The sequence below is a fragment of the Erpetoichthys calabaricus genome, chromosome 10, assembly GCF_900747795.2.
Source record: "Erpetoichthys calabaricus chromosome 10, fErpCal1.3, whole genome shotgun sequence".
NCBI classification, from domain to species: Eukaryota; Metazoa; Chordata; class Cladistia; order Polypteriformes; family Polypteridae; genus Erpetoichthys; species Erpetoichthys calabaricus.
In genome coordinates this window covers 139,365,574-139,392,430 of record NC_041403.2, presented here as the reverse complement: position 1 = coordinate 139,392,430, position 26,857 = coordinate 139,365,574, and the positions used below count along the sequence as shown (strand labels likewise).

At 42.7% G+C, this 26,857-nt stretch overlaps 1 protein-coding gene across 2 annotated transcripts in view; it reads left to right on the top strand.

Annotated features, from left to right (window-relative positions):
* The window catches only part of npepl1 (aminopeptidase like 1), a 73,274-nt gene extending 54,295 nt beyond the window's left edge, over positions 1-18,979 (top strand). Inside the window, exons 11-12 of one of the 2 annotated variants that reach the window (XM_051933086.1) lie at positions 18,555-18,665; positions 18,754-18,979. In XM_051933086.1, the coding sequence (XP_051789046.1) occupies positions 18,555-18,665; positions 18,754-18,912 (270 nt within the window). In that variant the 3' untranslated portion in view covers positions 18,913-18,979. The remainder of the gene's footprint in view (positions 1-18,554; positions 18,666-18,753) is intronic. The other variant, XM_051933087.1, reaches the window with a different exon arrangement.
* Positions 18,980-26,857: the final 7,878 nt, after the last annotated feature.

The following is a 26,857-nucleotide window of genomic DNA, read 5'->3' as shown; positions in this document are numbered from 1 at the left end:
AAGTCATCCACTTCAGGCATTGGGTAAACATCAAATTATGAACCTTGATTACGTCGACAGAAATCATTGCAAAACAATCTTCCATCAGGCCTAGGAACCAAGACAATACAACTGGACCAGGAACTATGACCTTCCTCTAACAGACTTAAGACAGATATGATAACTGATTCCAGTTCCTGTCATTAATTTGCCGTCAAACTAGGCCTGAAGTTAAGTGCTGTTTTACAAGCAAAGAATGAATGGGGTTGTGCAGAGGAGGGACCAAGGTCCCTATCCTTCCATGTTTCAGTAAGTCTACAAGATGTATTTGTCCACTCTGTCAATGATTTGGCTGTTTAACGAAATAATCAATGAGCCCTTTCGTTAACTTCATATGGGCCTTCGCAATGAACCAATAATTTGGGATGGGAGGTGGGTATCAGGACAATGACACAATCTCCTGGGCAGAACTCCTGAAGAAACATGCTATGGTCGTAATTACAGGCCTGTGCCACTTGCACCTTTTCTGTGTGTTCTTTAAGGATGGGCTGGATTTTTCCAAATCTATCATGTAATTGTACTATATATTCTAATATATTTGTCGAAGGGAGTGCCTTTTCCTCCAAACCTTTTTTTAGAATGTCCAATATGCCACAGGGTTGTAGCCTATATAATATTTTAAAAGCTGAGAAAACCACAAATGCTTGGGGGACTTCTCGATAGGCAAATAATACAAGGGGAAGCAACTGGTCCCAGTTCCTTCCACCCTCACTGACCACTTTGCATAGCATTTGTTTTAGGGTCTGGTTAAACCTCTCAACAATACCTTCGCTTTGAGGATGGTACTGTATACCAAGGTTTTTAAAAGATTAATTCGGAGTAACTTAGCTGTTTCTCTGAATGTCTCCATGATAAAGGCATCCCTTCGTCTGTTAGGACTTCTTTAGGGATGACGACTCTTGCAAAGACCCCTACCATTTCTTGTGTGATTGCTTTTGTAGCAGCTGTATGCAGAGGGACAGCTTCAGGATATCGGGTAGCATAATCAACAAGGACTAAAATGTATATACAGTAATCCCTCCTCCATCGCGGGGGTTGCGTTCCAGAGCCACCCGCGAAATAAGAAAATCCGCAAAGTAGAAACCATATGTTTATATGGCTATTTTTATATTGTCATGCTTGGGTCACAGATTTGCGCAGAAACACAGGTGGTTGTAGAGAGACAGGAACGTTATTCAAACACAGCAAACAAACATTTGTCTCTTTTTCAAAAGTTTAAACTGTGCTCCATGACAAGACAGAGATGACAGTTCCGTCTCACAATTAAAAGAATGCAAACATATCTTCCTCTTCAAAGGAGTGCGTGTCAGGAGCACTGAATGTCAGAAAGAGAGAGAAAACCAAACAAATCAATAGTGCTGTTTGGCTCTTAAGTATGCGAAGCACCGCGGCACAAAGCTGTTGAAGGCGGCAGCTCACACCCCCTCCGTCAGGAGCAGGGAGAGAGAGAGATAGAGAGAGAGAGAGAGAGAGAGAGAGAGACAGAGGAAAACAAACAGTGAAAAATCAATACGTGCCCTTTGAGCTTTTAAGTACGCGAAGCACCGTGCAGCATGTCACTTCAGGAAGCAGCTGCACACAGAAGGTAGCAATGTGAAGATAATCTTTCAGCATTTTTAGACGAGCGTCCATATCGTCTAGGTGTGTGAACAGCCCCCCTGCTCACACCCCCTACGTCAGGATCAGAGAAAGTCAGCGCAAGAGAGAGAGAAACAAAAGTAAGTTGGGTAGCTTCTCAGCCATCTGCCAATAGCGTCCCTTGTATGAAATCAACTGGGCAAAGCAACTGAGGAAGCATGTACCAGAAATTAAAAGACCCATTGTCCTCAGAAATCCGCGAACCAGCAAAAAATCCGCGATATATATTTAAATATGCTTACATATAAAATCCGCGATAGAGTGAAGCCGCGAAAGGCGAAGCGCGATATAGCAAGGGATCACTGTATATGTCCTCTAGCCGAGGGCTCTTGGGGTCCTACTAGGTCAACCCCGATTCACTCAAAGGGAATATGAATAAGGGTGAATGGGGACTAGCGTAGTTCGGTCTGTTTTAGGAATCTGACTCAATTGACAGTCCGGACAGGAAGTGCAAAAGCGTCAAACCTCCTCATTAATCCCTGAATTGGAGCTTAATGTGCTCTAGAGTCTTTTCATTTCCCAAATGGGCTCATAGAAGATGGGTGTGTGCTAGTTCACAGACTTGCCACCAGTAAGACTGCAGCACTAACAACAACGACCATACCTCCCCCTCACGCTTGGCTCCCCAATAGAGAAGATTGTTATTTAGGACAAAGTGTGGACCCTGCGGAGTAGGATGCTGAGTGCGTTGGATATTAACCAGAACGACTTCATTTTTCACAAACTTAATGGAATCATCATTCTATTGCTCCTCCTTTAAGGACCTTGGAGTTTACCTGAATTGAAATTGTAATGTACTGAGAGGATCAGGGTCGACCTCAATCAACATGGTTTCATCCTGAGATTTATCTTGCGATGTTCCAGGAGTCACCATGTCACACTGAATGGCCACATGACTCCTAAAGGCCGGCTTTAAACACGGCATGGAGGCAGTTTGTGACAAAATTTTCCCATCTGTTACTAGGCCCAAAACCTTCTTAGGAGTGGGTTGTGTAGTCCTCACAGGTGGCACAGTGGTAGTACTGCTGCTTTGCAGTAAGGAGATTGTGGGTTCGCTTCCTGATTCCTCCCTGTGTGGATAGTGCTTTGAGTACTGAGAAAAGTGCTATTTAAATGTAATGAATTATTATTATTTAAAACTACTTTTAATGTCAGACAAGTTTCACCACAGTATCACTGGACATGGAGGATTCCAGAGGACTGCTACTGTGAGTGTTTTTAGCTAGCCCTCGTATTTGATGAAAACTGTACTATCAGATTTCGTGGTGGATACAGGTCAGACTGGTCTTACAATCCAACCACTGTTGCTATAACACAAAACGGCAAGCAACAATGGAAATGTTACTGCTGGAATCTATTAAAGCTGTCACCTTATGCACATTAACTAGTACCACTCCTGTGCAGGGAAGAGACAGAGGGTTAGCAAATTCACAATACCCTTCTCCCTTCATCCAGCTACATTCCATGGGCTTGCTGAGTTGAGGGCAGTGGGTGTATGGTGTACCAAACGTCCCCGCATTTGAAACAGCGTGGGGGTTTGTGTGCTTGTACTTCACCTTCGACACAGTCTCCATGCTGCCACGGGCGGGCTCTTCATTCAGAACACATCCTGTCCTGGTTTGGCGTTTAGACCATTCTGCCCCCTCAGATAGCTGCCCAGTGACGTTCCGTGGTAACCATGACAGCCTCCATATTTTTAACAGACTGCCACTGGACCGGCTGGGCATTTATTAGGAGATCAAAAGAGATTTGCTCAAGGACTTGTCGCAAGTCATTTACGTCTGGCTGTAGCCAGTGTCCTGCCTTGCTTCACAAGTCAAAGGCCCGTTAGCACGTTGCCTTATCTGGGTCAAATCGCCATTCATGACAAATCCTTGTCTGCTGGTCCGGGGAAACACCATACCTTTTGAGGTCCTCAGTCTTCAGAGCATCATAATTGGCGACAGTCTCCTCCGTGAGGTCATAGGAAGTCTCCTGTGCTTCCCCCTTTAGGAACGGCGCTATTATGTTAGCCCATTCTGCACATTCCAAATGATTCCTCTTGGCTGTACATTCAAATGTTAAAAAATAAGATTCAATATGGTCGTTATTCTGGAAGGAAGGAGCCCACACCTTGTTGGACAGCAACATGTGCTTGCGCCTTGGACTCTGCATGCTGCATTCATTATTCTCCCACCTGGAGTTTAAGGTTCAGAAGCTTTGAGGCCATATTAGCCAGAATTGTGTGGAGGTCCTGCACCTGGCTCATCTTTAGTGCAAATCCTGCTGACTATGCCAACTGTGGTAATAAAGAACAAAAGAAACAGAATGAAGTTTGGGGTAGCCAGCTATACTTGGCAACAAGTAGTTTGAGTGAAAAAAACGGTCTTTACAGACTGGAGTCAAAAACAGAACTGACTAATAGTATTGAAAATGGTGGATATAAGAGAACTGGTGGAACTGGAACTGGAAGTAATGTCAGTGAAGGTGGAACTGGAAGTGACGTCCTAAGAATCAGGCAGGATTTTTTCAGTTGTTCTGCAGAGGAAAGAGAGGAAGGATCATTGCACAATGATGGCATGTAATTACAACCATTTGAGCCCTTTAGATGCCTCCCATGTGCACGTGTGTGACTGTATATATATAGTCAATTAAAAAATGAACTAATTAATTGCATAAATGAATGTAATTAATCACGAGTAATCTCATCTAACATTAAAACATGTAATCATAAAATTGATATATAAACCATAAAGTAAATATACACTGTATAACAAAAGTAATGTAGAATCAACACAAAGAAATTAAAAATAAAATAATGGAATGGTTTAAATTTAAACTTCTTCTTCTTCTTTCGGCTGCTCCCGTTAGAAGTTGCCACAGTGGATCATTGTTTTCCAAGTTTTCCTGTCCTCTGCATCTTGTTCTGTTACACCCATCACCTGCATGTCCTCTCTCACCACATCCATAAACCTTCTCTTAGGCCTTCCTCTTTTCCTCTTGCCTGGAAGCTCTATCTTTAGCATCCTTTTCCCAATATATCCAGCATCTCTCCTTTGCACATGTCCAAACCAAAGCAATCTTGTCTCACTGACTTTGTCTCCAAAACGTCGAACCTGAGATGACCCTCTAATGTGCTCATTTCTAATCCTGTCCATCCTCGCCCCACCCAATGCAAATCTTAACATCTTTAACTCTGCCACCTCCAGCTCTATCTCCTGTTTTTTGGTCAATGCCACCGTCTCCAACCCATATAACATAGCTGGTCTCACTACTGTCCTGTAGATCTTCCCTTTCACTCTTGCTGATACCCGTCTGTCACAAATTACTCCTGACACTCTTCTCTATCCATTCCACCCTGCCTGCACTCTCTTTTTCACCTCTCTTTCAGAATCCCTGTTACTCTGTACTGTTGATCCCAAGTATTTAAACTCATTCACCTTCACCAACTCTACTCCCTGCATCTTCTCCATTCCACTGACATCCCTCTCATTCACACATATGTATTCTGTCTTGTTCCTAAAGATCTGCATTCCTCTCCTCTCTAGAACATCTCTCCACCTCTCCAGGGGCCTCATGTATAAACGGTGCGTACGTACAGAAATGTTGCGTACGAACCTTTCCACGCTCAAATCGCGATGTATAAAACCTAAACTTGGCGTAAAGCCACGCACATTTCCACGGTAACTCATTCCTTGGCGTACGGAATTTATCCGCCCGGTTTTGCAGACTGGCGGCACCCAGCGTCAAAGCAGTGCTACTGTTCCTGTGTGGTTACTCTTTCTTAGATCCACATCCACGGCGGCGGCTTTATCAAATACACTGAAATTAACCGCATATCGTTCATAAATTTAATGCATCTGATTGTAATTAACCTGTAACAATATAATGGTCCACAGAATGGTCAAACTACTGTTCCTGTGTGCTCATCCTTTCTTTCTTAGCTCCACATTCCTGACGCGGCTTTATAAATATACTGAAATTAACTGCATATTGTTTATTAGTGTAATACATCTGATTGTAATTAACCTGCTGCAATATAATGGGCCAGGGAATAGCCATAGTATTCCAAATACCATAACTGCTTTAGCGTTGTTACGCTCACTGCATCTTGTTCTTCTTTTTGCTGTTCCCGTTAAGGGTTGCCACTGCGGATCATTTTTTTCCATATTACTCTCACTGCACCACTCGGAGTATTTATATCACTGTATCTGAGTGTGAATCACAGCAGCAGATGATCGGAAAGAGAATTATCGGTATACAGTTTCAAGTACACACTACCTCAACCACGGCAAAAAGCGTCAAAGCCTTTCCTGTACGGACCTCGCGTTTCAGAAACAGTTTCATCCCAAGAACTATAAACGCACTCAATCACCTCACTGTAAACTTGCACTACAGTTATAATATTGCACAACCTGTGCTACTTTATAAAGCGCGTATGATGACAATATCATTTTTAAGATGAAATGCAGCAAAATATGTTGCTTATAGTATACAGATAAAACTTTAACTTCATTTAAATAATCTGTATTGCTAATAATTAAACATGTGAGGACACGGTGCCGCAGCGCTAGCTAGTTCACGGATAGCTCCTGCCTTGCGCTGTATTCTTGCTGGTGCTGACGCGACACTGGAAGGATAGACGAATAGAATAATTAAACATGTACTATGAAGATATTTCAATGTTCCTTAAAAGTTTTGAAGAATCGCCGTTCTAAGCTTACAAATGGCTTCACGTCTATTACAGAGCTGATTGTGTGGCGATTGGAGAAAGGAAAGTATGGACAGGAATTGGAGGTTAGTACGTTTGAAAGAGACAGTACTTCTGTAATAAATTATTTCATCGAAGGTCACACATGGTGCAACAAGCCTCTTGCGTGAGATATGAACAATCACTGCGCCACCGTGTTCCCATGTTAAATAACATGCTTTCATTCCTATCATCATGAAAATGATATCACGTATACATCTCAGTATTTTAATTATTCAGAGCGCTGTAATATCTCGAATGTAATGCATTCTGTGTCCTGTCGGAGAAAGAGAAAGAACGGAAGCACGTAGTGATTCACACACATAGAGCACATAGAAGATCAAACACAGAAAAAAGCATTTAACATGCTACTTGAGAAACTAGTAAAATAAACGATTTTAAGAAATTTCGAGATTAAAGTTGACATTTCGTGCTTTTTTCCCACTGTGTGCCTATGTTTTTTGTTTGTACCCTAATACGCTTTCATATGACACTCAGACGGTGGGCTACAACTCGCCTTTTCACAGCGACTTTGATATGTGATTTCTTTTTTATTTCGGGCACTGTGCGACTTTGTGAATTTGATCTTTCGAGTTTTTCCGACACTCTGTCACTCGATCAACTTTCTTTTGTTGATTATACCATCTGTTTAAACCAACAAATAGCATGTTTTTCCTTTGCCTCCACTTGGTATTCGCTGAAATTCTTATATTTTCCCCTGTGCTTTTCCCATTGTCTTTTCACAGAGGCTATTTATATTGATTTGCATATTCAAAGAGGCGTAATTCTGGGAGGAGTTGGGGCGGGACAGAAGGCGCGTGCACGTGCGTTACTTTTCACGCAAATCGGGATTTATGTAGTGGAAGAACGTGAAAGTATGCGTGCGCACAGATTCCTGCATCTGGATTTTTCTGTGCGTACGCACAATCCCGCTTTTGTGCTTACGCCATGTTATAGTGTGAGTTCTACGCACGGCGTTATACATGAGGCCCCAGGTTCTCCTCAACCTGCTCCCTACTCTCGCTACAGATCACAATGTCATCAGATAATTTCATCTGTAAACCTTTACTTCACCATTGCAAATAAGAAAGGGCTCAGAGCCAATCCCTGATGTAATCCCACCTCCATGTTGAATGCATCCATCACTCCAACTGTAGACCTCACTGCTGTCACACTTCCCTCATACATATCCTGTACCACTCTTACAAACTTCTCTGCTACTCCCAACTTCCTCATAAAATACCACAACTCCTTCTCGACACACTGTCATATGCTTTCTCCAGGTCCACAAAGACAATGCAACTCCTTTGGGCCTCCTCTATACTTCACCATCAACACCCTCAGAACAAACATCGCATCCACTTTCCTGGCATGAAACCATACTGCTGCTCGCTTATCATCATCTCCCTTCTCAGCCTAGTTTCCACTACTGTTTCCCATAACTTCATGCTGTAGCTCATCAATTTTATCCCCCTGTAGTTACTACAGCCATGCACATCCCCCCTTATTATTAAAAATTGGCACCAGTACATTTCTTCTCCACTCCTCTGCCATGCTCTCACTTTCCAAGACTCCATTAAACAATCTGGTTAAAAACTCCACTGCCATCTCTCCTAAACACCTCCATGCTTCCACAGGTATATCATCTAGACCAACAGCCCTTCCATTCTACATCCTCTTCATTGCTGTCCTTACTTCCTCCTTGCTAATGGATTGCACTGTCTGATTCACTATTGCCACATCATCCAACCTTCTGTCTCTCTCTCATTCTCTTCATTCATCAGCTTCTCAAAGTACTTTTTCCATCTGCTCAACACACTCTCCTCACTTGTGAGTATGTTTCCGAGTTTATCCTTTATCACCCTAACCTGCTGCACATCTTTCCCAGCTCGGTCCCTCTGTCTAGCCAATCGGTACAGGTCCTTTTCTCACTCCTTAGTGTTAAACCTCTCATACAACTCATCATACTCCTTTTCTTTAGCATTTACTGCTCTCTTCACCTTACACCTTATCTTATTGTAATCCTGTCTACTTTCTTCATCTCTCTGACTATCCCACTTCTTCTTTGCCATCCTCTTCCTCTGTATACTCTCCTGTATTTCCTCATTCCACCACCAGGTTTCCTTTTCCTCCTTCCTCTGTCCAGATGTCAGGCCAAGCACCCTCCTTGCTGTCACCCTTACTACTTCTGTTGTAGTCACCCAGCTATCTGGCAACTCTTCACTGCCACCCAGTGCCTGTCTCACCTCCTCCCTAAACTCAGCCTTGCAGTCTTCCTTTTTCAACTTCCACCATTTGATCATTAGCTCTGCTCTCACTCTCCGTCTCTTCTTGATCTCCAACATTATCCTACAGACCACCATCATATGCTGCCTAATTACACTTTCCTCAGCCATCACTTTGCAGTCTTTGATCCCCTTCAGATTGACTCTTCTGCATAGGATAAAATCTACCTGTGTGCATCTTCCTTCACTCTTGTACGTCACCCTATTTTCCTCCCTCTTCTTAAAATATGTATTAACCAAAGCCATGTCCATCCTTTATCCATCCTGATAGTGGATGCAAAATCCACTATCATCTGATCTTCTTCATCTCCTTGACAGCATACCTACTCATCACCTCCTCTTCCCCTCTGTTCCCTTCACCAACATGTCAATTGAAATCCATTCCAATCACCACTCTCTGTCCCTTGTGTACACTGTCCATCACTTCATCTAACCCACTCCAAAAATCTTCTTTCTCATACATCGCAGACCCAACTTGTGGGGCATATGCACTAACAACATTCATCATCACACCTCCAATATACAGCTTTATAATCATCACTCTGTCTGACACTCTTTTCACCTCCAAAACACTCTTGACATACTGTTCCTTCAGAATAATTTGTAATCCATTTCTCCTCCCATCCACACCATGATAGAACAATTTGAATCCACCTCTGATCCACCTGGCCTTACCCCCCTTCCATTTAGTATCTTACATGTACAATATATCAACCTTCCTTCTCTTCATCAAATCAGCTAACTCTCTCCCCTTACCAGTCATACTGCCAACATTCAAAGTTCCTATCTTCAGTTTCACTCCCTTTACCTTCCTCTGCTCTGCTAGCCTCCAGAAACATCTCCCCATTTTTCTTCAGCAAACAGTAGCCCAATTTCTGCCAGCACCCTGTTGGCTAACAGTAGTGGTGGTCGCCGTTGTTAACCCGGGCCTCGATCGATGAGGTATGGAAATTTGTATTGTTGGCCGCATATTGAGGCACAGTGGCACAGTGAGTAGCGCTGCTGCCTCGCAGCTGGGAGACCTGGGGACCTGGGTTCGCTTCCCGGGTCCTCCCTGCGTGGAGTTTGCATGTTCTCCCCGTGTCTGCGTGGGTTTCCTCCGGGCGCTCCGGTTTCCTCCCATAGTCCAAAGACATGCGGTTAGGTGGATTGGTGATTCTAAATTGGCCCTAGTGTGTGCTTGGTGTGTAGGTGTGTTTGTGTGTGTCCTGCGGTGGGTTGGCACCCTGCCCGGGATTGTTTCCTGCCTTGTGCCCTGTGTTGGCTGGGATTGGCTCCGGCAGACCCCCGTGACCCTGTGTTCGGATTCAGCGGGTTGGATAATGGATGGATGGCCGCATATTGATCTGGCAAAATTTTACACTGGATGCCCTTCCTGATGTAACCCTCCCCATTTATCTGGGCTTGGGACCAGCACCAAGAAACACACTGGTTTGTACATCCCCTGTGGCTGGGTTACAACAGAAAGTAGACAGAAAGTAGTACAACAATAAAAAGTTTAATTCATGAATAGTGTTCAAGATGTGACAAAAAGAACTAAAGAAACAATTAAAAAATGGACAACTTCACACAAATCAGTATGATTAAAAATGATAATAGAATACAAAATTGTGTGTAAATCGCACACTCTTGTAGTCATGAAGTGTAATTACAAAAATATACAAATGGACCCAAATATATCAGTCCAATCATCATCTGAATCTGTTTATCCATTGTCCATTTCAGCATGAAGTTGTATGTGAGGCTCCAATGTAAGTATAGCTGTAATATAAACATGTCTAGGATCAATGTGCTTCTGATATCATCTGCTCAGCTAAAAAAGAGGCATTCATGTCAGAGGAGACACGTTGATCAACACCAGAAAAGGGTTCATTTAGCTCTGTGTTTAATCCCTTTAGAGGAAACAAAACCATTACCTGTTAAACAAGACAGCATGTGACGACACTCCAAAGCCACATAATCCTAAATGGTCTCCTCCTGCTGGTGTAATTTAACAGCCAGACACATTTCTTTAGGTTCCCTTTAATGGAGGAATAACTGGCTTCAAAATACAACCAGACTTGCTATCCCTGGTGTTTCGTAGGCATTTCTAATATCCGCAAAAAAAACTGAGACATGGATTTCAAGTCTCACAATGCATATCTCTTTAGATGCCTTGCAACAATCTGCTTCTGTTATGACCATAACAGTTAAACTTAAGCATGTAATTGACAGCACACACGTTGGTCAACACCAGAAAAGGGTTAATTTAGGAATGGGTTAATCCCTTTAGACCAGTGTTTCCCAAACTTGGTCCTGGGGAACCCCTGTGGCTGCAGGTTATTGTTCCAACCAGCTTCTGTTTTTAATTGAACTCCTGGGCTAATTAAGTGAACTGTTATTTCCCAAGTTCTGTGTTTATGGAACAATATAGAAATTAGAAAACTAAGTTTGCTAAAAAAAAATATTAAAATGTACCAAGCAGTTATATAGGAATAAGGTTTTTTTTCTTTTTAACAGTATTTTCATCTTGATTTTCATTCTACTTTTCTAGGTCTTCTAATTGTTTAATTGATCCATTATTTACTAATTAGTGGGTCTGACTCTAAAGTAGTTGCAGCCTTTGATTATTCAGTGTGTTGTTTTTCTGGGTGTCTGATCTGCTTGTTTTTAATTGTCATTATTAAGATACAACGAAGGGGGAAAAACTGCACAGAGAAAGGGCAAAGTATAATGAAATCAATAAAAGAGAGTTAAGCATTTAAGTCTATAGAAAAACCAGAAATATTTCTAAATGTCTTATAAATGTAAAAATCATGCTGCTATGCTTTTATGAATGTCGAATAAAAGAAAAAAAAAGCAGCTAATTAAATGAGCTCAGTGCTATCAGGTGTTGTCACTGATTAGGAATCCGGTTAGAACAAAAACCTGCAGCCACAGGGGGTCCCCAGGACCGTTTCAAAGTTTGGCATCCGGCGCCGCCGTGAGTGGCAGCCTTTTCAGCAGCTCCGTGTATGACTGTATATGTATGTGTACTTTTCTACTTTCATTTTTCTATTTTTATTTATTGATCACTCCTACCACTTTATTTTATGTGGATTCCTTCCCTGGACACACTTACTTTTACAACGTGGGTATGGATTTTAACACGCCGAGACTCGCCTATTCAAGTACTCAACTTCGGGCGCTGAGAACAAATGCCAGTGCCGGTGTGGTTCCATATTTACCCGACGAGGTAAGAAGGCAGTATCGTGGCAGCAGAGCCGGCACTAAGCTAAAAAAGAAGCGGCTTGCGAGAAAGTGGCGTTTCAAGCCTTCGGTGCCTTCTGTGATTCTGGGGAATGTAAACTCAATCTCAAATAAGATCGACGAACTGGCTGCGCTGGTGAAAAATGTAAGGACCTACAGAGAATGCAGTTTGTTGTGTTTCTGCGAAACGTGGCTAAATAACACCATCCCAGATGCCAACGTGGAGCTACCCGGGTTTAGCACCGTTAGAGCGGACAGAGATGCAAGTACCTGTGGTAAGCACAAAGGAGGAGGACTCGCTCTCTATGTTAATACACGGTGGTGTCACTCTGGACATGTTAACGTCAAAATCTCCACTTGCTGCAGGGACATCGAACTGTTGGCCGTAAGTTTACGTCCCTACTATTTGCCCAGAGAGTTTGGACATGTCATTGTTGTTATTGTATACATTCCTCCTCGGGCAGACGAGGAGTCAGCGAGTGACATCATCCATTCCGCTGTTGCTAAGTTACAAACGCAGCACCCTGAGGCGCTTGTGCTAATTGCTGGAGACTTTAACCATGTGACGCTGGACAAAACATTACCTGCATTCTCCCAGTATGTGGACTGTAACACCCGGGGAAATAAGACTATTGATTTACTGTATGCAAACGTTAAAGACGCATACAGCGCCACCCCGCTGCCTGCGCTTGGGAAAGGAGATCATAACCTGGTTCAGCTTCAGCCTCACTATAAACCAAAAGTTAGAGTCCTACCTACAACCACACGATCATTCAGGAAGTGGACCCCGGAGGCTGAGAATACTCCGAGAGAACTTTTTGGAACTACAGACTGGGATATCCTGCAGGGATCTCATAATGAGAACATTGAGGAAGTTGTTGACTGCACTACTGACTACATCAACTTCTGTATGGACATTGTAGTTCCAGTAAGAACAGTACGCTGCTATGCTAACAACAAGCCATGGATTACAAGTGACATCAAGGGCCTTTTGAATCAGAAGAAAAGGGCTTTTAAAGACGGTGATCAGCATGAGCTCAAGCGCGTGCAGAAGGAACTCCGAGTCCAACTCAGGGCGGCGAAGGAGCAGTACAGGAGAAAGCTGGAGCAGAAGTTGCAGAATAACAGCATGAAGGAAGTGTGGGATGGGATGAAGATCATCACTGGCTGCAGCTCGAAGCGGGGTACCACCATTGAGAGAGACGTGAAGAGAGCAAACCAAATGAACAACTTTTTTAACAGGTTTGACCACCCTAACCCACTCTCACTCTCACCTCGGAGTACTGCACCCTCCACACATCCTTCTGCTGATACCAGCATAGGAAAAACATCCCCACCCATAATAACAACAGCGCAAGTGAGCAGAGAGCTGAGGAGACTTCGTGCCAGCAAAGCAGCGGGTCCAGATGGAGTATCGCCACGACTGCTGAAGGTCTGTGCATCGGAGCTGGGGGGTCCTCTACAGCGCATCTTCAACCTGAGCCTGGAACAGGGGAGAGTCCCAAGGCTTTGGAAAACATCTTGTATCACCCCAGTCCCAAAGGTATCACGTCCTAGTGAGCTGAATGACTTTCGGCCTGTTGCTCTGACATCACATGTGATGAAGACCATGGAGAGGCTGCTGCTTCACCACCTTAGGCCACAGGTTCAACACGCCCTTGACCCTCTGCAGTTTGCATATCAGGAGAAGGTGGGAGCGGAAGATGCCATCATCTATATGCTACACCGATCCCTCTCTCACTTGGACAGAGGCAGTGGTGCTGTAAGAATTATGTTTCTAGACTTCTCTAGCGCCTTCAACACAATCCAACCTCTGCTCCGTAGGGACAAGCTGAAAGAGATGGGATTAGATTCATACCTAGTGGCATGGATCGTGGACTATCTTAAAGACAGACCTCAGTATGTGCGTCTTGGGAACTGCACGTCTGACATTGTGGTCAGCAACACAGGAGCGCCACAAGGGACTGTACTTTCTCCGGTCCTGTTCAGCCTATATACATCGGACTTCCAATACAACTCGGAGTCCTGCCATGTGCAAAAGTTCGCTGATGACACTGCTATCGTGGGCTGTATCAGGAATGGGCTGGAGGAGGAGTATAGGGACCTAATCAATGACTTTGTTAAATGGTCCGACTCAAACCACCTACACCTGAACACCAGCAAAACCAAGGAGCTGGTGGTGGATTTTAGGAGGCCCAGACCCCTCATAGACCCAGTGATCATCAGAGGTGACTGTGTGCAGATGGTGCAGACCTATAAATATCTGGGAGTGCAGCTGGATGATAAATTAGACTGGACTGCCAATACTGATGCGCTGTGCAAGAAAGGACAAAGCCGGTTATACTTCCTTAGAAGGCTGGCTTCCTTCAACATCTGCAATAAGATGCTGCAGATGTTCTATCAAACAGTTGTGGCGCGCGCCCTCTTCTACGCAGTGGTGTGCTGGGGAGGCAGCATTAAGAGGAAAGACGCCTCACGCCTGGACAAACTGGTGAGGAAGGCAGGCTCTATTGTTGGCATGGAGCTGGACAGTTTAACATCTGTGGCAGAGCGAAGGGCGCTCAGCAGGCTCCTATCAATTATGGAGAATCCACTGCATCCATTAAATAATGTCATCTCCAGACAGAAGAGCAGCTTCAGCGACAGACTGCTGTCACTGTCCTGCTCCACAGACAGATTGAGGAGATCGTTCCTCCCCCAAACTATGCGACTCTTTAATTCCACCAGGGGGGGTAAACGTTAATATTTAACATTATACATAGTTATTGTCTGTTTTTTTCACCTGTATTATTATCATTCTTTAATTTAATATTATTTATTGTATCAGTATGCTGCTGCTGAAGAATGTGAATTTCCCATCGGGATTAATAAAGTATCTATCTATCTATCTATCTTAACTGTTAAAGATGACAGAAAGTGATGAGACTGCAAAGCCACACAGCCCTAAATCGTCCCCTCCTGCTGGTGCAATGAAATAGCCAGAGGAATTTCTTTTGGTCCCCTTCAAAGGAGGCAGGGCTGGTTTCAAAATGAAACTGAACTTGTCAACCCTGGTGTTTTGTTTTCATTTCCAATTTATGGAAAGAAGCAAATGAGTGGCGCGTTTCAAGTCTCACAACAACTATCTCTAAAAAATGTCAAGGTACCTCTGCTTGTGTATTCGGCATCACAGTTAAAATTAAACAATTAAGAGGAGACACATTGGTCAACAATAGCAAATGGTCCATGTACAGTGGAACCTTGGTTCACAAACATCTCGGTACACGTACAAATCGGTTTACGACCAAAAAGTTCGCCAAACCTTTGCCTCGGTTCACGACCACACACTTGGTATACGAACAAGCCAGGTTCCCTTTTGGTTTGTACATGCTCAGTCTCTCCCTGTGCATTTCCTGTGCAGCGAGCAAGAGAGCGCGACACACACACACACACACACACAGGCAGCACGAGAGAGAGAGAGACAGATGCACACACAGGAGCCCGGCGAGAGAGGCGCGCACACACACAGGAGCGCGCTAGAGAGACACACACACAGGCACTCCAGGCTCGCAAAACAGAAACACACGCACACACACATAGTCGCGAGAGAGAGCGAGCGGGCAGGCGAGCGAGAGAGGGAGGACTGGACGCATAAGGTAGAGAACGCTTCTTTTTGTTTTCAGTTCTATTTACAGTGATCGGTTTGTAGCCTGCATTGTTGCAATGTTACTTTTCTTGGTGGTAAATTACGGATTTTTCAAATGGTCATTTTTTTCCCTGTGCTTAAAACTCATTAAAAAAAGTGTTTTTTTTAGCGAACTATTGTTAGTTTTCTCTGTTGTTCAAGGTTTTCTCAGTGTTATTCAATGTTTGTACATTTAGTTTACTATTACGCTGTGCATTCTATGGTATAATTAACTATGTTTGTGCTTAAAAATTAAAAAATATATATATTTACATGCAGTTCATACAGTCTGGAATGGATTAATTGTATTTACATACAATCCTATGGGGGAAATTGCTTCGGTTCACGACCAAATCGGTTTACGACCAGAGTTTTGGAACGAATTATGGTCATGAACCGAGGTTCCACTGTACCTCTGCGTTTAAGCTCTTTAGAGTAAACATGACAGTTAACTAACTGTTAACGAGGACAGCATGGGACGAGACTCAAAAGAAAAACAGTCCTAAATCGTCTCATCCTGCTGGTGCAATGAAACAGTCAGAGAAGTTTCTTTAGGTCCCCTTCAAAGGATACACGACTGGCATCAAAATGAAACCAAAGCTGTCAATCCCTGGTGTTTCGGATTCACTGCCAGTGTCCATAAAAAAGCAAAAGTGCGTTTCAACTCTCACAATACCTATCTCTAAAAGATATTAAAGTAACCTCTGCTTGTGTAATCGGCATAGAGTAAACTCAGCCATTAACTGTTAAACAGGACAGCATGTGATGAGAGTGAAAGCCACACAGCCCTAAATGGTCTCCTCCTCCTGGTGCAACGAAACAGCCACAAACGTATCTTTAGGATCAATTTAAAGCAGGCAGTTCTAAACTCTGCAAAATAGCAATAAACACTCACGTTTCAAGTCTCAGAGCACTTTTCCCTTTACACATCTAGGAAGGCTCAGCTTCGGAAATTGACTTCACAGTTAAAACTAAGCCTTTAACTGAGAGGAAACATGTTGATCAACAACAGGAATGGGTTTGTTTAGCTCTGGGTTCTAGCTCTTTAGAGTAAACGTGGTCATTAATGCTTAAAAAAGGATGGCATGTGATGGGAGTGCAAAACAAAATAGCCCTATATAGTCTCATCCTGCTGGTGAACCGAAACAGCCACAAACCTATCTTTAGGTTCGATTTAAAGCAGGCATGACTGGCTTCAAAATAAAACCAAAAGCGTCATCCCTGGTGTTTCGTCGGCAGTTCTTTACTCCATTATTCTTTGCTTTGTATTGTGCCTTCCAAAATATTTTGTCTACTTGCAGTCCTGCATAAATGCGTTACCAACTTTCACTCAGTACTATTGATAGTGAGGGAAAAAAAAAGCTAGTACTGTTACGTTTTCTTAACTTCTGTACCAAATCGATACCAAAGTATTGGCTCTTGCGACATCCTTAGTAAGTATATTGATTCAATGGAATGCTTGGCCAATGGCTAGTGATGATTTCTTCTTAATGTCTTAGGTCAGTTGAGATTAACAACACTGATGCAGAGGGTCGCTTGGTGCTGTCAGATGGGGTTGCTTATGGAAGCAAGGATCTTGGTGCCGATATCATTTTGGACATGGCTACTCTCACTGGAGCTCAGGTATCGTGCTTCTACAGAACTCTTAAGCCCTTAAAAATGAAACTACTTGTGTCTGTGTTGAAATGGTTATGCATTCATGTTTCTTCTCCTTGTTCATACTTCCGCTGACATTTAATGTTTAAGTGACAATCTAGTAGTTTCAAAATAATTTAGTTTTTTGTTTAATAAGGGAATTTCAACTGGGAAGTACCATGCAGCTGTAGTGACCAACAGTGAAACTTAGGAAACTACATGTGCCAAAGCTGGCCGAAGCAGTGGGGACCTTATACATCCATTGGTCTACTGTCCTGAGCTACATTTTAGCGAGTCTACTTCTGCTGTGGCAGACATGAAAAACTCTGTTGCGGTAGGTTTCCTTTTTAAAATAGCTTGTATTGCAAAGAATTGGTTCATTAAAAACAACAAATATTAGATATGCAAATTCCAGCCATGATTCTGTAGAGATTTTGGCATAGACCACAAACCAATACAACATTATGTTTGTTTTTGTCCCTGTCAGTGGCATAACGTCAATTTACCAAAAAGAGTAATGTGCTATCATGGAAGAGATAACCACCAACAATGTGCATGTGCTTAGGTGATCACTGCCTTAAAGATTTTTTAGAATAATGCATCACATGTTAAGGCCTTTCCATTCTGTGCTCGGAAAAGGGTGTTTTAACTTAGAAGATATTTCTAAACTTCACAAAGGAATTCTCTGTGGTGGGCTGGCACCCTGCTCAGGATTTGTTCCCGCCGTGCACCCTGTGTTGGCTGGGATTGGCTCCAGTAGACCCCCGTGACCCTGTGTTAGGATATAGCAGGTTGGACAATGACTGACTGACAAAGGAATTCTAAGTGTTGTTTCAGTGCAGATAATTTCATGTGAAATGCAGGAATTGGGTCAGCATAAATTGTGATTTGTTGTTGGGTGTTTTATTTTTCTTTCTTGCTGATATTGGATATTTGGAGACTGGTTATTGGACATCCTTGATCAGTCACATAATGACACTTGCACTGTGATATGCTAAAAATGACACATTTTAAACAAACTTGAAGACATGAGAACAATGGGTGCTTTATAACTTGCTTTGTGATATATGAAATCCATATTACAACAAGTGAAGTGGAAAGATAGTCGGTCAGTTTTGCTTTTACTGTCCTAGATTATGGATAAAATAAAAATACATTGAATGCTCTGTTTTAAATTAATCAATACATAGATTCTACTGAGTTTAGTTTATTACTTCCACAATAAAGAAAAATTCATTTTGACTTCAGGGAGTATTTGGGATCAGCACTAGACGTTTGTGACACAGTAGGCTGTGGTTCCTTAGTTGTGATCAGGTCTTTTATCTGCCATTTACAGGACCGTGAGAATGCACAGAGTTCTTGTGCTGCTCTCTTTATTGCCTCCCACATTGGCTTTGACTGGCCAGGTGTCTGGGTTCATGTGGACATAGCTTCTCCAGTTCATGCTGTGAGTATTGTTGCGTAAAGCAGTTTGTTGACCTGAGAACATATCCTTCTTTATTACAAAATATTTTAACGTTGGTCTTTGTCCACAGGGGGAGCGAGCCACTGGTTATGGTGTTGCACTGCTGTTAGCCCTTTTTGGCCGTGCCTCTGAAGACCCTCTTTTAAATTTGGTATCTCCTCTGGGTTTAGAGACTAGCATGGAATGTGATGAAGTTGAGCGTGATTCTAAGAGAAGGCGCCTGGTCTAATTTCAGTTCAACTAAACTTTCTGCACTGATGGCTTTGACTTAAGTTTATAGATGAATAAAACTTTCCCCTAGGCGAATTTGTATTAGGTTTTATTTTCCATAAAAATAGTAATGATAGTGTCTTATCAAAAGACAAACTAGCTTAACACTTTTAATAGCTTTTACAGTGAATATTGTTCATATGACTTGAGGCACAAGAATGTTGTTTTCTGTATAATTGTATCTGGGTATGAGAAAATAATGCTAGATAATAAATGTGTACCAGACAGTAATCTGACAATTCTGCTGTCCTTGTATTTGCCTTTATGGCCGTATATCTGAACCTAATAATATAGTAACTGAAGAGCTTTGGGGTGGTCTGTGATCTGTTAATGGATTTTATTTACACTTCTGGTCAAACTTCTTAGAACACGTCAGTCTAATCAGTTGAAATGCAATGAATGACCTAAAATGGTGAAAAGGTAAGCCATAAACTGCCAGAGGTTTAAATTTGATGTTGAGGTTTGCAAAAACTGTTGAGGGAGGAAATTCCAGAATATTACAAATGGCCTTCTTCAGGGAACAACTAGTACTTTAATATCTGTAGATGTTCTGCAGCAATTTAAAACAAATTAAGCCTTGCAAGTTGAAGCAATTTGTCCTGATGCCCCAACTTCTGTTGATTTGTGACTGTAGTAGAACCGTCACCAGGTCTTTCGTCAGCGTGGGGAGCCAGAAGAACCAGCAGCAGCTGCTATTTAGCCATATTGATGAAAGATTCATAAAGTGAAGATTCCCCATCAGAAACTTAATGTTAGCACATCATTCCAGTAAATATCAGATTTTTGATTTTAGATAATGATTAATAAAGTATCTATCTATCTATCTATCTATCTATCTATCTATCTATCTATCTATCTATCTATCTATCTATCTATCTATCTATCTATCTATCTATCTATCTATCTAATGCCTTCACTTATCGGCTTGGCGGAGCCCTCTTCCTACGCAGACTAGCCATGTTAGTGGTCAGTTGATGGGCAGTACTCCCTTTATGCTGCTAAAAGCCAGCAAGCAGCTGATTTCGCAACAGTCGGGAGGAATGAAATGGGAAAGGAGGAAAGCAATCCCATTATGGGGATGTTAATAGTTTTACTCCACTCGTTTATGTATTTTGTGTCTTGTTTTGTAAGAGTTTAGATGTAATTCCCAGGGATGTGTGAGATATATGTAAGATGGTATATATGTGCGAATAAAGCTACGATAAGGGGGTGTTTTTGCCCCTCTATTTTAATGGTAGGAGCCAATTGGCTTTAAGCAACTGGGAAGAAAATACTTAAAAGGCCTCAGTGCCATTAATAAAGAGGGGAATGTTGAGGGTAGGTGTCGCTATTGTGTGTATTGCAAAGGTTCATTTTTTCTTCATGCTCAATGTTGTCTTAACGGTATTTTTACAACCTTTTTAAGCCAGTAAGTCTCCTAGATTTTGGGTAGATCTTCAGCACTTGTTGAGACATCGGTTTTGGCTGCTACATAACCATTGGACCAGTTATTCTACCTTTTCTCTTTCTACCATTTTATTTTATTTTTTTTGTGTCAGCTTTGGACTATGTGCAGTTGTTTATGAGCCCTTGCCTATAATTGAACGGTGCATGAATGTTTTCAGTAATTTATTGAATTCCTCCTATTTTTTGGATACGACTATTTTATTCTGCTTGATTGTTACATTTTATTTATTTATTTTTTGTTGATCTTGTTCTTTATCTCACCCACAAATACTAGTTTATCATTTTTTTGCAATGAACATTGGTGACTTTGATTTCAAGAGACTTTGTACTTTATCTGGGTTTTGGGGTACCTTGAGCGCTGTCTGGCTATGAACTACTAGTGGACACGGACCGTAGACAGTGTTTTATGACATGATTGCTTAGCCTCTTCCAACTCTGCTTTACACCCTTTGAAGTTCTACTTGGACAATATTGCACTGTAGATAATTGAAAATTCCACTTGGTGCAAGTGCAAGAAAATGGCAATTAACAAATGAAATGAAACAGAGCACTATTACCCTTAGAAGTGTAGGCCTTTCATTTAGAGAAATAGCCAAAAAAAAGTGTCAGTGAGTACGTGTCCTACACGATCTAAAGGCAATTGGAAACTGGAAGAAGCTGTGATAGGAAGAGATCTGGCAGACCCAAAGTCACAACCCAATCAGAAGACGTGTTTGTGAGGGTCACCAGCTTGTGTGGTAGGCACCTCACAGCACACCAGCTTCAAGCACAGCTCAACAGTGGTCAAGAAGAGCAAGTCTCAGTCTCTACTGTGAAGAGGAGACTTCATGCTGCAGGTTTGACAAGGCAAGTGGCAGTAAGAAAGCCATTCCTTAAAGGACAAAATAGGGCCTTGAAATACTGACAGTGGACTACTGCAGACTAAGAGAAAATCTAATGGACCAATGAATCAAAATTTGAAATCTTCAGCTCTTCACAGAGGGAGTTTGTATGCCATTGAGTTGGTGAAAGGATGGTTCCTCAGTGTGTGACACCAACTGTCAAACATGGAGGAGGAAGTGCCATGGTCTGGGGTTCTTTTGTGGGAGGTGGAGTTGGTGACTGGCATTCTGAATAGAAAGGGTTACCACAGTTTGGCTGCTCTATGAGTGAAAGGTGGCCCACGACTTTGATGAATCAAAATTTTGAATAAAATTTTGTAAACTTAATGATTCTTTGTTTTTTTTTTAATTTTTCCATTGTGTATTTGTTCTATGCCTTGCTTTCATGAAATATTAGGACATTAAACTGTGTGTATTTCCATAAAAGCGGAAAAAACTGAGGTGTTCTAAAACCTTTGAATGGAAGTGTATGTGGGAGTTTTTTTTTATCTTACTTTTTATATATTTTATTTACAATTTTACATCTACCATTCAAAGGTCGGGACACACCCTGAAATTGTCATTTTTTTATAGAAATTGTGTGTGTGTGTATATACAGTAGACCCCCGCAAAGTCGCGGTTCAGAGTTCGCAGCCTCAGTCGTTCGTGGATTTTTCCTTAGAACATAACTAATAATTGTTAGCGGAAATCGCAAATATCCGCCACAATTTTTATGGCTTTTTTTTATGGCAATACTGTACTGTAGAGAGAATAGGAAGCAACCATAGAGGAAAATGCAGCTTGGGATGGTGAAAGTAGCCAATAGAATTTGAAACTGCAACTCCCAGCAGTCCCTGCAGTGGCTCTGATTGGTCTTCTGCATAATGGTGCAGGGTGTGTTGGGGTCAAAGGATGTTGGTGTGACTTTTAAAAAGGGGGGCTGGTGACCAAAAGCAAAAAAAATTTTTGTAATTTGTGTTTCAAGTTCCTGTCTCTCTGCCTGCCTTCTGTTGGGTTACCTGTACTTATTTGTTTTGTCCTGGATCGTTTCGTGGTTGGCGTCTGGATTGTCTGCCATCTGCCTATGTACATGAGGACTGTAAGTGGATTCATGGCCATCCTGCGAAGAAAGGGGCTCTCCTGAACCCATCCACCCGTCTTCACCATTTCAGGAACTACCAGTAGGTCTATCTTTACATTCCCATTCAATATGCGGATCTCTGGACTATCTATTTTCATAATTACATTTCATCCGTTGCTGTTTTTTATGGACTTTACTGTGTGTGTTTTGTTTGTGCTTTGTTGTATTTAATGTGTAATCGCCGTAAGGGGAACAGGGGTGGTAACGTTGTTCTTGTTTTACATTCTTTATTTGCTGTTTGATTACCGGTTTGCATTGTTTTTGTCTCTGTTTGTGAGTGCGTGCAGGTCAGGCCAAGGCTGGGCACGTCCCTGGAATCTCCACCATAAAAATAAATAAATCACCGTCTTCTCAATGGTGTGAATCTTAGCGGCACTGGACCGCTACAGCGTTATCCATTTCTCCTTGCTGCTGATTGACTGCTGCCCTGTAATGCATCTCCAGCGGAGTGTTCTTAGGTTTTCTGTTTTGTTCTTCTTAAAGCCCCAAGATGCCGCTGAAACACCCTGCACCTACAAGGCTTCTGGCAATGAAAACGCGCTTGCATGAATTACAGTACATATAGTGGTAACATTGGTATTTTACATTCTAGCACTGCGGGAGAAATAGTAGTACAGTACTGTACAGTATAGTGGTTTACCTATATTCTTTTTTTGGGAAATGTATTAAGCTGAGTTTGAAATGAAATTAAAGTGTTTTGGGGGCATATTTAGGGCTTAAACTATAAAAATAGGCATTTTTTTTAACCACATCCAAAATTTGTGGTTTTTCACAACTCGCAGATGCTCTAGGAACATAACCCCTGTGAATTTTGGGGGTGCTTCCAACACCAATCACCCTGCAAACGGGCCTCTCTCCCTGTCTGTGGGCCGCCTTTCCTCTCTTCACGGGAGCTTCATCCTGCTCCCACTCCCGACTCTAGCTCCCTGATTGTAGGAAGGCGGCTCCTTTTATTTCCACCCAGATATGCTCCAGGTGCTCGATGACGTTCTTCAGGCAACACGTCCTGGTGTGGCGGAAGTGCTGCCCTTGCACCCGGAAGCACTCCGGGTGTTCTGGAAGGTCCTTCCTCCATCTTCCCAGGTGTGGCAGAAGATAGATAGATAGATAGATACTTTATTAACCCCAAGGGGAAATTCACATACTCCAGCAGCAGCATACTGATAAAGAACAATATTAAATTAAAGAGTGATAACAATGCAGGTATACAGACAATAACTTTGTATAATTTTAACGTTTATGTGTGGAGCTATCAGTGGAGCAGGACAGTGACAGCAGTCTGTCGCTGAGGCTGCTCCTCTGTATGGAGATGATACTGTTTAGTGGATGCAGTGGATTCTCCATTATTGACAGGAGCCTGCTCAGTGCCCGTCGCTCTGCCACGGATGTCAAACTGTCCAGCTCCGTGCCTACAATAGAGCCTGCCTTCCTCACCAGTTTGTCCAGGCGTGAGGCGTCCCTCTTCTTTATGCTGCTTCCCCAGCACACCACTGCGTAGAAGAGGGCGCTCGCCACAACAGTCTGATAGAACATCTGCAGCATCTTATTGCAGATGTTGAAGGACGCCAGCAGTGTCAATCTCCCAGTCTCCACGACACCCGGGGCGCCCCCTCGCAGTGGCCACGGTAACCAGTGGGCTTGAGCCTCCTTGCTCCTTCCCCGTATCCCCTCAACATCCAGGGCGGTTGCCCCCTCATGGCCCAGGGGACGTATAAACCACCTCCCGGTCCTTCCAGGCATCCCGGCTGGGTCTGACCCCCAGCCTCCTGTGACACTGCCCCATCGTGAGCAGAGACCCATCGGGCACAGCGGCCTGTCCCACGAGGGCAGGTCTCCCACGAAGTGGGTCTAAATCGTGCTCATCTAGGGCCTGGTCCTGCCAAAGATAAAGCAGACACAGGGGTAGAGACGTTGCCCTGATGCCACTGCTTGGTGTCCTCCTTCAAGCCAAAGGGCCAACGCTCACCCCTTCGACTGGCACCCTGGCAGCTGAAACATTGACACCCGCTCTGCAGCCTTCGTGCCCCCGTCTTCGGGTTGTCTAATGGGACCGCTCGCACTCCTGTCTTCCCCGATGACTTTGGGGCTTCCCTCTGCCACTGCAGAGGGTAACCCGTCACCGGACGTCTCACTTTGTGGGAAGAGCCGGCTTCACTCCTCCGGTTCTTCTTTTTTCTGAAAAAGTCACGTTTCATCCCAGGCTAAAAAGTCTTGTCTCATCCCAGGATTTTTTTATTATAACAGAGAGATTAAAGATTTCTTTAATGTAATATTTACATATAACGGTAAATCCCCATTTTCAGTAGCCATTCCTCCAGTGTATTAATAGTCCACTCCCTTAACTTATTTTTAATTAGTCATGTGTACAGTCATATGAAAAAGTTTGGGAACCCCTTCTCAGCCTGCATAATAATTTACTTTCAACAAAAAAGATAACAGTGGTATGTCATTCAGAACATCTGGGAGTACTGGGGTGTTTTCCGAACAAAGATTTTCAGTGAAGCAGTATATAGTTGTATGAAATTAAATCAAATGTGAAAAACTGGCTGTGCAAAAATTTGGGTCCCCTTGTAATTTTGCTGATGTGAATGCCTGTCACTGCTCAATACTGATTACTTGCAACACCAAATTTGGTTGGATTAGCTCGTTAAGCCTTGAACTTCATAGACAGGTGTGTCCAATCATGAGATATAAAGGTATTTAAGGTGGTCAGTTGCAAGTTGTGCTTCCCTTTGACTCTCCTCTGAAGAGTGACGGCATGGGATCCTCAAAGCAACTCTACAAAGATCTGAAAACAAAAATTGTTGAGTCTCCTGGTTTAGGGGAATGCTACAAAAAGCTATCTCAGAGGTTTAAACTGTCAGTTTCAACTGTAAGGAATGGAATCAGGAAATGGAAGGCCACAGGCACAGTTGCTGTTAAACCCAGCAGGTCTGGCAGGCCAAGAAAAATACAGGAGCAGCATATGAGCAGGATTGTAAGAATGGTTACAGACAACCCACAGATCACCTCCAAAGACGTGCAAGAACATCTTGCTGCAGATGGTGTATCTGTACATCGTTCTACAATTCAGCGCAATTTGCACAAAGAACATCTGTATGGCTGGGTGATGAGAAAGAAGCCCTTTCTGCACTCAAGCCACAAACAGAGTCGCTTGTTGTATGCAAATGGTCATTTAGACAAGCCAGATTCATTTTGGAACAAAGTGCTTTGGACTGATGAGACAAATAGAGTTATTTGGTCATAACAAAAAGTGCTTTGCATGACGGAAGAAGAACACTGCATTCCAAGAAAAACACCTGCTACCTACTGTCAAATTTGGTGGAGGTTCCATCATGCTGTTGGGGCTGTGTGGCTAGTTCAGGGACTGGGGCCCTTGTTAAAGTCGAGGGTCAGGTGAATTCAACCCAATATCAACAAATTCTTCAGGATAATGTTCAAGCATCAGTCACAAAGTTGAAGTTACGCAGGGGTTGGATATTCCAACAAGACAATGACCCAAAACACAGTTCGAAATCTACAAAGGCATTCATGCAGAGGGAGAAGTGCAATGTTCTGGAATGGCCGTCACAGTCCCCTGACTTGAATATCATTGAAAATCTATGGGATGATTTGAAGCAGGCTGTCCATGCTCGGCAACCATCAAATTTAACTGAACTGGACAGATTTTGTATGGAAGAATGGTCAAAAATACCTCCATCCAGAATCTCATCAAAGGCTACAGGAGGCGTCTAGAGGCTGTTATATTTGCAAAAGGAGGCTCAACTAAGTATTGATGTAATATCTCTGTTGGGGTGCCCGAAATGTATGCACCTGTCTAATTTTGTTATGATGCATATTGCATATTTTCTGTTAATCCAATAAACTTAATGTCACTGCTGAAATACTACTGTTTCCATACGGCATGTCATATATTAAAAGGAAGTTGCTACTTTGAAAGCTCAGCCAATGAGAAACAAAAATCCAAAGAATTAAGAGGGGTTCCCAAACTTTTTCATATGACTGTAAATGCTAATTGGTTATTAGAGAAACCTTTGTGATAGCATTAGTGCTGCTAAAACCTGTTCTGTTCATTTGGGTTTCAAGGTACTGGCCTTCTTAAAGTTTAATTCTGGGTTCAAAAGTGGTCAAAATAAAACTACTTTCTCAGGAAACATGCCAGTCTGTTTGGTGTAAGTTTGTTCCATGTGACAGATTGCCAAGGAACTGAAGATTTCATACAATTGAGGATGAGGACATCAGTCTGCAGTTTGAGAAACAAACACCTTTCTGGTTTCTCCATTGTCGTCTTCTTTAAATACACACCAAATGCCAGCGTCATCTGCAACTGGCAAATAAATGAGAGATTATAAAGAGCAGAATTATGTGCATCTGGGTCTTTACTATTCTCTTGAAGGGGACACCTTTGTATGAAATCGACATTTACTTGGCAGTCTGTTACATGGAATACCCTTCCT